We start from the raw sequence: 12,968 nt of genomic DNA on the forward strand, positions 1-12,968 counted from the left end.
TCGGCATGCTTCTGTGTGTATAAAGGGGACTGTACAAATCACACAGCTATCTAAAGCCCTTTTCCACTTCCCATTGCTTTTCTATACCATTGTTTAATAATTCATGAAATAATTGCTGTTCAGTAGCAGCACATTATCATCCAAAGCTATAAATACTTCAGCAACTAAAAAGAGGGAATCGCAGTATAGGCTGTGTACTTGAGCAGTAACTATTCCAGTGATATATATATATTAAAAGTATTTATCATACATAGATATTCATATTTCCAGTCTAATTCAAGTGCAACGTAAAATGGGAGTTGTGTCTTAGTGCTTTGCAGATGTACAAGAACGAATCCTGTGTATTTTACAGTTCCATTTCATTCCGTTTAAAAACGTTTCAACTTCCAATAAGAGGATCTCATGAACAAGAATGAGGGTCTTAAAGGAAATTTGATCTATACATCCGAAAGAGAGATGAAAAAGGAACGGGCGTTATATCTGAAGGTACCACAAGAAATTGGCTTTCATGGCAATATGAAACGTTTTCAACAGCTCAACACTCTCGACAGGTCAGAGAGAGAAGATTACCCTAAACATTATAAGGTTCGTCGCGGCGTAGAGAAAGAAATAAGTTGTTCTGTCATCACTTCATGTGCATAATAATAAGCATGTGTGTCTGTTTCAGTGAGTGTGTGTTTGTGTCTAATTCTGGTGCCTCTTCATATGCAGGGCGAGATGATCGGAGCGAGAGAAGCTGCGGCTGCACACGGCGCACTGGAAGGGTTTGGCTCCGGTGTGCTTCCTGAAGTGACGCGTCAGCTCATCGGAACGTGCGAACCGCCAGTCGCAGCCCTCCCACGTGCACCTGTACGGCTTCTCACCTGAACACAGAACACAATGGACATCAAGTTAAGTTAAGGTTAAGCACATGGAGTCACCACTAGAACATGGAAGAAACTCATTCACAGTAAAAACAAAACAGGTTTCTTTTCACTAATACATTAGTAATACTAAATGAGTAATCTGTGTGGGTAGCGTTTCTCTTTCTGTCATTGCGAGTAACCATAACAAACATATACCGAGAGGTGTGGAGCGCTACCTAATAAACTTCACTTAACTCAATCTCTAAGATTAAAGTATTTCAGGATTTTGGTATGTTCGTGGAGGCTGACAAGACTAAACTCATTGTCGGCCATAAATAGCAGCAGCGCAATGTTTGCCTTTCTAGAACTCGGGTTTAGAAGTTTTAAAGTGTGTTTTTCAAAAGACGACAAGGTTATTTCTCCCTCCTGAAATCAAGTCGGTTTGTTAATCCCTTCGGAAAATCCTGCCAGCTCAACACATGCATTACAACCCTTTCAAAGCTTGAAATTCGGATAGTCGATGACGGATAGTAAAAAAAAAAATGCAAATCTTATATTTAGACGACTTAAAGAATGACATGTGAGATTTAAAGACTTTATTTTGTGTCCCTTGTATAAAACAATTCGCTCAAAAATGAACATTTTGTGATCAATTACTCATCCTCATGTTGTTCCAAACCTTGACTTACTTTATTCTATGGAACACAAAAGAAAATATTTTTGAAGAATGTTCAACTTTTTTTTTGTCGTCCATACAATGAAAGTCAATGGGGTCCAAAACAACATTGGACCACATTGACTGTATGGACAAAAAATAAACATTTAAACAAAAAAAAAAAAAATATATTTGTGTTCCACACAAAAACTGCATACTGGTTCGGAAAGACTGAATAAATTATGACAATTATTTGTTTTGAGATTTAGTTTTTGAGTTGTGCATTGTAAACATTAAGTGCTTCAAGTAATTCAATTATTGTTAGATTATTTGAAATATCAGTGCAAATGATAACACACTGAAAACTTCATCACAATGTTTTCATTCATTTGGGCTAAAGCCTTTTAAGTAATAGAAAATGGGAGCCGAAGGACTATAAAGAGTGATACTGCGTGTTCAGCTGTTTCAATCATGCAGTGGGTGTGGTGCTCAAAAACAATTACCTAGCAAAACGTCAGAACATGTGCCTGTCTTGAGCTTTAACGTTTGTGAGGAGAGCCCTGAACAGGGATCCTGTAATGACTTGTTTGGATTGCGCATCTCATGCGTTTGTCTGCCTGAGGCCTATCTCTTGTCTTCAGGGACTGGTTGGATTGGGTGTAATCTTGAGTTGTTATCTGGACATTGTGTTTTTTGTTTTGTTTTTTAACAAATTAATACTTTTAATCAGCAAGGATGCATTCAATTGAACAAAAGTGACAGTAAAGACATTTATATTGATACAAAGGTTTTCGGTAACACTTTAGAATAAGGTTCCATTTGTAGTTACCTACATTAGTTAACATGAAAAATACTTCTAAAGCATTTATTAATCATAGTTAATGTTAATTTCAACATTTATTAATACATTATTAAAATCAAAAGTTGTATCTGTTAATATTATTTAATGGACCTGAGCTGACAAGAAATAACAATGAGCACTTGTATTTCTACTCTAACAAATGCATTGGTTATTGTTAGTTAACGCATTCATTTTTGGACCTTATTGTAAAGTGCTACCAAGATTTCTATTTCAAATAAATGCTGTTCTTTTGAACTTTCTATTCATCAAAGAATCCTGAATAAAAATGTACCACGATTACCACAACAACAAAAAAGAAGCACAATTGTTTTTAACATTTATAATATTAAGCACCAAATCATCACAGGAATAAAGTACATTTTAAATATATACAAATAGAAAGCAGTTATTATAGATTGAAGTAAAATTATTATTTTACAATATTACTGTTTTTACTGTATTTTTAATCATATAAATGCAGCCTTTGTGTGTATAAGAGACTTATTTTTTTTAAATCTTATAGACTGCAAACTTTTGAACAGTATCGTAAGTGTGAAAAATGTCCATTTAATTTAGTAAACTTCCATTTTATTTAATAAACGTTGTATTTTCTTTTTCTTCTGTGTGTGTGCATGTTTGTTTTAAGCAATATTGTGTATCTTGTTTACAGAAAACGTAGGCAATGGCATTATTAAACTGACCCGCCTATTCTCTAGAAAAATATCATTATGAATTTGAAAGTAGCATCTGCACTGTAATTGCAAATCTTATTTTGACATGTTGTTTATTCGAATACAGCAACAAGTCTAGTCAAGTCACATTTATTTATATAGCGCTTTTTACAATACAGATTGTTTCAAAGCAGCTTTACAGAGATAACAGGAAAATAATACAAAAAAGTTTGTTTCCAGAAGAAAATAGCATCACAGTCCAGCTTAAGTAAGTTCAGTGACGTTTCATTTTTATTTTAAAACAAAAACTGTCAAAAGACTAAATCATGCCATGTCTAGACTTATAGAAAAGAGTGGGTGTTGTTATCTTATCGTAATAGTGCTTTACAAGCATTAAAAAATAAATCTATAGCTGGAAAAATCTACAAACTTTTGATTGGCCTGATAAGTAAAGTGGTTTATCAGTTTATTAAGTTAACATGCCAAAGGCCAAGTTCTGGAATTCATGAATATTCAGATTCACTCCTCTGGGTCAAATGAGGTCTGCTCTTCTGTTTACTTCCATTCAAATACTACATGTGTATCTCCAAATATATATTTTATATACAGAGAGAGCAATGCTAAACAATGAAATTTCAAATGTACGACTGATATATTCAAATGTTGCCAAGAGGTTGTTCAAATATTGGACGTTATAATATGATATGGAAAAAGGAAGTAGAAAAGGCTGTTCCTGCTGATGTATTTGGGCATGGTTTTGGTGCAATCTCATATTAGGAAGCGGCGCAGGATAGCTTTCAGGCATCGTGCAAGAATGAACGCATGTGCATGCCAACAACGCACTTCTGCCCAGCAACATGACAGTAAAGTGCCAAAATAGGAGGGCAGCTTTATCGAGCATAAATAAAACCATTTTTAATTGGAGAACTCTTACCAGTGTGTGTCCTCAAGTGAGCTTTCAGGTGGGACGACTTGGTGTAAACTTTCTTACAACCTAAAAACACATAACAGCTTTTGTTACTCACAACAGTATAAAGCATTTGTGTGTTTAAAAAATGCTGGAAGGCTAGGGAGTATTTATAAAATCATTTTAAATGATTAAATATTTAAATAAGTTATAATGCAATTATTATATCTGATGCATATACAGTATGACAAGAGTATTTTAATAATTTTAGAGACTGTAAAAAATGGTTGTGAGGCTATTTATAAAAATATTCATTATGAAAATAATTATACATTAAATATTTAAATTATAAATGATAAGTATTCAAAACAATGCAATCATTCATTTTGATGCATTGACAGCGTGGCAAGAGTGTTTTCATTTTTGAGAGATAAAAATGTTAGGAGGCTATTGATAATACAAAATATATAAATTATGAATATTATAAATTATTAAATATTTAAATTATAAGTATTAAAAAGCAATGCAATTATTTTGATTGCATTGATCTTTTGAGTGATAAAAAGTCTTGGGAGGCTATTGATTAAAAAAATATAAATTGTTCAATATTTTAAGTATTTAAAAAAACTATGTCATTATTATGCTTGATGCATAAACAGTACGAAAAGAGTGCTTTCATTTTCTTGAGAGAAAAAATGTTGGGAGGCTATTTATGATTAAAAAATTTTAAATATTATCAAAACAATTAAAATGATCAAGGCCTGGTTTCACAGACATGGTTTAGATTAAGCCAGGATTAGGCCTTAGTTTAATTAGGGCATATAAGTAGCTTTTATAAATGTGCCTTAGAAAAAAAAAAAACCATTACTGGTGTGCATATTGAGACAAAACAATGGTAAAATCAAAGATTTTTTTTAATATATTAAAATATGTCAGTGCAAGTTGCTTTCAGTCATGCATTTTAAACTGAGACTATAGGCTTAAAACTTGTCTGTGAAAATGGGGCAAATATAATAAAAATGCAGTTATTATGCTTGATGCATAAACAGTATGACAAGATTGTTTTAATGTTTTGAGATCTAAAAATGCTGGGAGGCTATTAATAATTAAAAAAAATGAACATGAAAACGTATTAAATATTTCAGTTATACATTATAAAACAAACAATGGCATTTGGATGTTTGATGTACGGCAAGAGAGCAATTTATTCTTTTAAGTCACCAACACAAAATCAGTTGGTTCACTCATCACCACAGTCACAAACAAGAGCATCCTGTTCTTTGGTTTCAGTATGCTTTCTTTTCCAATTAGGAATCCAAAGCCCATCTCATGTCGTTAGCAGTAAAACCCCACTCAGTGAAGAAAAGCAGTGATGGGTTCTTAATTGCAAAGCACGTCGTTTCAGACATGCAGCTTCTTAGCGTAAATGCACTATTAATGGCACTGTGAGGCTTGTCTGTTTTACAATTTGCCCAGTCAATTTGATGCAACAGGATTCAATAACAATTAGCCTGACGTCAACTCTTTGGCATTCGTTTTGAGCACTGGTTAAAAGGCTTTGCCCGTCTCTGAATTATTTAACAGTGGATTCAAGCGTGCGAGTAAGAAAGCCCAGTAGAAAGCAGCGTTGTGCTCCGGAAAACACAAGAGCATCTTGTGAATTCGGCTATATGCTTTATTTAGCTCAACATGATTCATTTAAGTTCAATTGAAACGATTTGTAAATTCTCTGTACCTGGAAAATCACAGTGGTGTATCCGTCTTTTCTCGAGGTCTGGGTTTGTCCTTCGGTTGTAACGGACAGGCATGGACCCGTTGGTCGCGGAAGGTCGTGTGGAGGTGGGGGTTGGGTGACTGGGCGCATGGACAGCCATCTTGGAGGCGATGCTGGCGGCGTAAGATGGTGGTGGTGTCAGATTGTGAAGCAGTTCCTTCTGTCTGTCAGGACTGCCAGGTTCTGAAGTGGGAGGCGTAGGGGGAAGATAGGGCATTTTGAGCTGCGAGTGAGCCTGACCCTGAGGATGGACGAAGTGACCATGGCCGAGATGGTACCCGGCAGAGGACATGCCACAGTATGATTTGGAAGCAGTCTGTTGGGTCGCTAAGTGCAGGTCGTGGAAAGTAGGCATCTGTGAGGGCACAGAATGAGCGTGAGAATCGGCTTGATGGGGGACGTCAAGGTCTGAGTTGAGGAGCTGGAAGAGTGGCCCATCCTGAGGGATGTCAAAGCCTTGCATCTCCTGCTTGACAAAGACCCCGGTGTTATCGTCCATGGGGTCCATTCCAGAGCCTGAAGTGGAGTTTGCGTTAAAGATGCTGGTGAAATCTGGTAGCGTGGATGGAGGAGGGCCGGTCGCGCTCACTGGACACTCTGGATGAGAGAAAGGCACCGATACAGGTTCAGTTTTGACCTGGCTGGGGACCGAAGGCCGTGCCGGCCGGCACAAGCCCGTTCTTAGATACGCAATGTCGGGCAGGAAGACATTCATGTTGATGCTGTAGGGGGAACAGTGGTCGTCTCCGAAAAACTGGTCCATTACAGAGATGCTCTCTCGTCTTGACTTCTTTAAGTCGGGGAGAGCCATAGGTTGTGGAGACAGATATTTATCCATCTCTAATTTAGCCTAGAGAGCAAAAGAGAGAAGCATAAAATTGTAAATGCAGTTGCAAAGGCCATTAAATGCAAACAAGGTAAACAGATTTCAGAATAATAACTACTGGAATATTGCATACGCTGCTTCTGTCAGCAAAGCTGGCAGGATCTCCTGGGACTGCTTGTGTTGGCGGAGCACAAACACAGACAGTATACATAAAATTTTAGAAAAGCTTGCAAGAATGCAAATATTCACTTACTCTTGTCTTACAACAATGGCCAACCTGCCTGCTTACTCAGCTAAGCCAAATTGGCTTGGAGTAAAAATATATGGACTACTTACAATATAAATATATTAAGCATAATAATAGAAAACACATTTTAGCATTTGTGCTAAAATTGTGCTATGTGATTATTTGCTAATCTTTGTTATGAAATAATGGATTAAAAAATATAATTGTCCCTCATATGAATAGAAAAGCATGTTGGAACAAGTACAAATAAACCGACAAACCAATTTATCGGCCAGGCGGAGTATTTGACGGATATTTATTTACTTCCTCTTCAATTGAGGACACTTTGTCTTGAAATTATTTTACATTATGTTATGTGCGACAGTTATGAGTATGGTAATGACTTTTTTTTTTGTATTTTGAGAAAACGGAATAAGCATTGGACTTGCTAACACAACAAGTTAGCTAGCAGTCAATTCATCTAGAATGTATAATACTAAGGAGAAACCTAAAGGTTTCTAAAAAGAAAACTAAAAAGAAACCTCTTTAGGAATATGAATATCAATATGTTATATGAACAGGCAAGCATGTTGGATCAGGTAAAGCGAAAAACGTCATGTACATCAAGTGATGAACCAATTTATTGGCCATGCAGGCTGAGTAATAGATATTTTGAGGTAACCTATAACCATGTCTGCTGGCCGATTAACAGGTCACTTTTCCCAGTTTTTAAATCTTATCAATTAATAATAAATAATTTATTCCCCCCCCCCCCCCCCCCCCGCAAATTTTAAGTAAATATTGTGTAAAACCTCAATTCATCTAAATTGCCATTGTATTATGTTTATTGGCTATAACAGCATTACCTACATCATGAGATAGGCCTACCACCAATTTTAGAAATTTTGCAGGTATAGATATTTACCTGCAAAACCTTTGTGTGAAGATGTGAAACCTAAAAATCAGGACTTGATGTTTTAACACCTGATCTGTGATCAAGCATATATTGAAAGCACGGAGCGGTTGTGTTGCTGTATGGAGCAGTCAGAGGTAAAGCATTTATCAAGTCTTCTTCGATATGTCTCTGCTACATTCCACCTAAGACTGTAAAACAGCGCTCATACCACAAGCTCAAAACAGACTTTGCTGACAGGTGGAAAGCATGCTGGAGAGATTGCTCAGCCTTTCCAAATAAATGCCAACCAATTATCATAAAACCGTAATCAGCAAAAAAGAATAAATCAAGACTCATTCATTACTCCCTCCTGAATGTAACATCTATAGAGTCACTAGAGGAATAAACACGAGGGAAAATAAAAACACTCACACACATAGCCTACATATAGGCTACACTCGGAATGCCAGAGCTCTTTAAGTGCTCTTTTACGCGGCTGCTACGCATAGCTATTTCTGGATTTAGATCTTCCAGCTGTTCGCCGGACATGTATCTCTTTCACAAGTTTTCAGATTGAGGCTCGGCGTTGCTGGGAAGTTTGAGTTCGGAGCGCGAGAGCAGCGCGCGTGGGTGAGGAGGAAGGAGGGAGGAGAGTCAGTTGTTGACGGTTCGGTAGCCAAGAAACCAACTGCAAGCAACTGACATGAGCCTGTGCGCTATCCGACCCAGCCCAGACTCTCCCCTGCATTACAGACACGGGGAAACCCCCCCAAAAAACATCACCAAATCCCTTTGAAGTGCATAATGACAGATTATACAATTGAGGACGCTTTTGATTTGAAATCTTGAACAACGACTTCTTCAAACTATAGGCTTATGCTGCTATGTGTGACAGTAATGACGGCTAAGGTAATTGTTTTTTACTATTTGGAGAACATGGGATAAGCGGAGCACTGAACTCGCGAAGTTATCTAGAAGTCAACCAACTTTAATAACAACTTTGGAAAGACAAAGCTCAACGCAGAACATGTTTAAAAAAATCTTAAAATCAATTTCTGATCTTAATTGTAACTCTGCCTGATATGGTGTAAATGATAAAGCATTTAGGAGAGAGAGAGAGAGAGAGAGAGAGAGAGAGAGAGAGAGAGAGAGAGAGAGAGAGAGAGAGAGAGAGAGAGAGAGAGAGAGAGAGAGAGAGAGAGAGAGAGAGAAAAACACATTCTATTAGGCTACTGAAAAATTATATGATCAATAAGTTATGACACCGTTTTTTTTTACATTGCTTTAACTCATCAAATTAAGTTGAGCAATTTTCAACTTTTTTATCAGGTTCGGCTAATTAAAAAAATCAGTTTAATGTAATTTAAGTTAACATACTGTGTAGGCCTAAATGACTTAAACATCCTAGTTGATTGTAGGTCTACTTAAAAATTTAAGGCAGCAACTTTTTTTGCAGTGTAAATGAGCACAATTTTTTGTTTTGTTTCTCTAACGTACTTGGTAATGACTGTTATAGGTTGTTATAAAAAAATTAAATTGCACACACAATTGACTAAAGGCTACATTGAAATATGTTTAAGTTATCATGGTAAAGTGCAAAGTAAAATTGGCCAGCGTGTATTGAAGGATGTGAGGTTTGAAAAATCTAGATGAGGGACAAAATTAAAAATGCAACATTTCAGCTATCGTTACGTCTAGATTCTAATCTATTTTTTTTTATTATTAAAAAAAAAACGCATTTTGTTGTTAAAAAATGTAGCCTACTATGAAATAGAAAAGTTCCTCAAATGAAAGATTCGCACATCGCTGAACGCATTTAATGGGGCATGATGCTGATGGGACTGCAGGCGTGCAGCATGCCGCATCATCTAATGGCCCACCTTTCACACGACTGAGGCATATGATCTTTAATTCATAGTCTTCGAGAGCACCATTCAGAGAACTGATAAAAACAATTTACCTGACAATAGTCGTGTGATAAGCCCCTTTCCGTATCGGGATTCTTGCCTTCAAAGGAAAACAGAGAGGAGTCCTCCTGAAAGCCGTCGGATAGTGAGGGCTTGAGAAGCGAGAGAAAGTCATCTTGTCCCGGTGCGAGCGCAGCGCTCATCGTTAGAAGCGTAGCGGCCATAAACCCGTGGATGTGACGGAGAGAGCGTCCGCAAAATGTGTTTTGATAGACGTCGAGGAAGGGGAAGTGAGTGTATGGTGCATGGAATGACACCCGTGCGTGTATGTGTGCGCGCTTTCGGTAGTAATATCCCGTTTTGCCTCGCTCCGTTCCTGGAGCTCCGGGATATATGTAGCCTATAATCGCTGAAAGGGCGGGGCCGGACTCTGTCAGGGACTGAGAAAGTGAGACGGCTACACCTTTACTACAGCTGATACTGTAACAGCGGAACAAGCCCGTCAAAACAGCCGGAGATAATACATGTCCAGCCCCACGTATTGCCCCTTAGCATTAAATAATGACGGTAGTGCAGAATAAGGCCAATATAAAAATCACCACTGACTAACAGCGATAATGTGTTCGAATTGACGGCTAGCCTATTTATTATTTTTATAATTCAAAGTTAATTTTGTGATGATAACATTATTTAAACATTATTCAAAATAACTATAGCAGAGAAGCCAGTGAAGAGTTCATTTTGGTTCTTATTATTCAGTCAATTCCCAAACGAACGATTCGTGAACCGGTTCTTTTAAGTGATTCAACAACCTACATCGTGGTCAGGGTAGTCTGATTCCCAAATCTTATGAGCCGGTTCTTTTAGTAAATCAAAACACTTCTGAATATCTTACTGGATTTGTGAATCAGTTACTTGCGTACAGAACGCAAATATCACTATGCTGTACTTAGATGACGTGTGTTTTAAAATAGGCCACTTTTATACCATTTGCAATAATAAGAGCTATTCAACGAAAATGAATGAATAAATGTTTTCACATTTCGACTTGTTTTGTAATTTTATTAATGCATACAGGTCCATATTCGACGACATTACATCATCTCTAATAAGTTTCTCTATTGAACTGTTAAATGTATTTCTGATTTAATAGGCCAATATCTGGTTTGTTAATCTGAACATATCTAATTATTTAGCAATTATTTAACTGTTAAGGTATATGCAATAAGAATTTTCTTTTCTTCAAATACTTATTTTTTGAAAGCACTAAAATAATCGTTAATGGAACTGGAATCCTGAACAAGGTACATATGCTAAGATGTGTCTGCCAGCGCTTCCCGTTTATAAAGCTGGGAAACAAGGCTTAGGCCTACAATATGATCCCTAATTAGCCAACATAAATGTTTACCATAATTTCAAATTTAAAAGTAACAACACAGCAACTAAAAATATCCATCTCAAGCAGACTAAATCAATGAAATGCATCAATAACATGCAGCTCACTGCTACTGCTGTTCTTGTTGGACATTCGAGCCTGTGGTGTGTAACATTTAAGATGACACAAATAAGCACGCAATGCTGCTGCGATTAAGGTATGCACACGCTCCTCTATTTTTATCAACAGTGTCTCGCATTTTACGGATCAAAACAGAAGGATCCAGATTTATTACCATCGAATAATACACTCTACTGAGCTATTTTACAGGGGATAGAGAATAAAAATGCTTATATTCAGATACTGTTGTTTAAACAACCTGATATACTTTTTAAAATTCAATAAATTCAATAAAAATATCCACACACCTATTGGACAACATACAATGGTTTATTACTATTAAAATAAATCATAGTTTTAGGTTTACAATGACTACACAACAAACCTGTGTAACTAGTTATGTAATAGGTCTTAAACTTAAACAGAGTTCATCAGTGATTGCATGACATGGAGCATCCTTAAACTCTTAAACAAGTTGAACAAGTCCCTACTTGGTTTTCCGTTTGAGTTTTCTATACCATTCTGGGACTTCTTTATTGGTCTGTTAAAAGAAAAGAAAAAAACACCAGTGTTAAATATCATTGACCATTTATTTGGACTTTGCTTCGAGTAAAACATTTTATTAAACTTGTAAAAGTCAACGTGAAGTAAATCTCAGCTCAAATAGCAGGCTCAATAAAACAAAAATGTTCAAAATAACTTTAAAATGTATTCCTTTTTGGTTCCCAGAGAAGATACTATTTGTCCTAAAATGCTGTTTAAAAGGCTCTCTTTGTGGATAGACAAGTAAAACTTACAAACACTGTGGGTTTGGGCCCATAGTTGTATTGCTCCTCATCTGTGCTTTTTAAAACTTTGGGTCTGTGAACAGCGGTCCCCGTACCATCGGCCTCGAGAGACAGAGGTCCACCGTGCTGCTGTGAGCGCATGCTAATAAGGACTTGCTTCATGACGGAAAGTTCCTGCAACAGGATAAGAACAAATCAGTGGAAGCCTGAAGGTTAAAGAGCTCCTTCCCAGAATATTGTTAGTTTTGCTTCCCCTTCACAACAGGCAAGAAAGAACCAGCAGCTTTTGACAGGAGTCTTGTTGTGCCAGCAGTGCTATTGGCAATTAAAACTAAAACCGCTAACACAAACATCCAACGTGTCCTGATGCTGGATGTCAACATTCCATAACATCCACATCCTCATGTCATTCAAAACACTGTTTTTCACTCATATGTTTTCACAAAAGGAAAAAAAAATTAATCTCTGCTCTCCCCGAAATTGTTCTGTACTATAAGCTCGCGCTGCAGTTTCGTCGTATGCCGCTTTAAATGCATGAGCTCTTTAAAGCAGGATGCATTCAGTGTTAATGTTTTTATCGTTCATCTGCAGGAAAAATTGTTCTGAAAGTGATATTGTTTCATTATGCCGTCATCGTTATAGTTGTGGGTTGGACTGCTATTCTTTTATATTAAGAACGATTTTTAGAACTATATCTTTATCGTTATCATTCTTAGTGTGAAAGGGCCTCAATACAAACTACTAACAGTATATAGTACTTTTATGGCACATTTCCTTACTGGAGCATGACAGACATGGTCAGTGTCGTTGTATGGAAAGGAGCTCCTTCAAAAACTCTCTTTGGAATGACATGAGCGAGAATAATAAATAACTTAAATCCACCTTATTTTTCAACGCGGAAGTAAGCTATTTTGTGCGGATATTTCCGATTCATTTGCTGCTATAGAGTAAATAACTTGAGGAATAACAAAAATAACAAGCAGCATAACGGACAGTTTTTGTATAGCTAAAAATAACTGGAAGCCTCAACACATTCAAGTTACAATTCCCCCACCCGCGCTTATGTTATAGAATAAGGTGGATTGCTTTATTTGCAGACACTTTTTTTCTTTCTCCTCTTTTAATCGAAAGTGGCTCA

At 36.8% G+C, this 12,968-nt stretch overlaps 2 protein-coding genes across 2 annotated transcripts in view; both read right to left on the reverse strand.

Annotated features, from left to right (window-relative positions):
- Positions 1-533: 533 nt before the first annotated feature.
- On the reverse strand, positions 534-10,034 carry klf5a (Kruppel like factor 5a). Its single transcript, XM_056271817.1, has 4 exons — positions 9,601-10,034; positions 5,655-6,543; positions 3,947-4,006; positions 534-863 (listed from the first exon to the last, which is right to left on the reverse strand). The coding sequence occupies exons 1-4, from the start codon at positions 9,769-9,771 to the stop codon at positions 685-687; spliced, it is 1,299 nt and encodes a 432-aa protein (XP_056127792.1). The 5' UTR covers positions 9,772-10,034; the 3' UTR covers positions 534-684.
- Positions 10,035-11,357: 1,323 nt separating this feature from the next.
- pibf1 (progesterone immunomodulatory binding factor 1) overlaps positions 11,358-12,968 on the reverse strand; it is a 58,438-nt gene continuing 56,827 nt past the window's right edge. Inside the window, exons 16-17 of the mRNA XM_056271822.1 lie at positions 11,840-12,004; positions 11,358-11,583 (exon numbers count right to left, since the gene is read on the reverse strand). Of these exons, the coding sequence (XP_056127797.1) occupies positions 11,530-11,583; positions 11,840-12,004 (219 nt within the window). The 3' untranslated portion in view covers positions 11,358-11,529. The remainder of the gene's footprint in view (positions 11,584-11,839; positions 12,005-12,968) is intronic.

Source organism: Rhinichthys klamathensis, unplaced genomic scaffold (genome assembly GCF_029890125.1).
Source record: "Rhinichthys klamathensis goyatoka isolate OS25496 unplaced genomic scaffold, OSU_Roscu_1.1 h1tg000325l_1, whole genome shotgun sequence".
Taxonomy (NCBI): domain Eukaryota; kingdom Metazoa; phylum Chordata; class Actinopteri; order Cypriniformes; family Leuciscidae; genus Rhinichthys; species Rhinichthys klamathensis.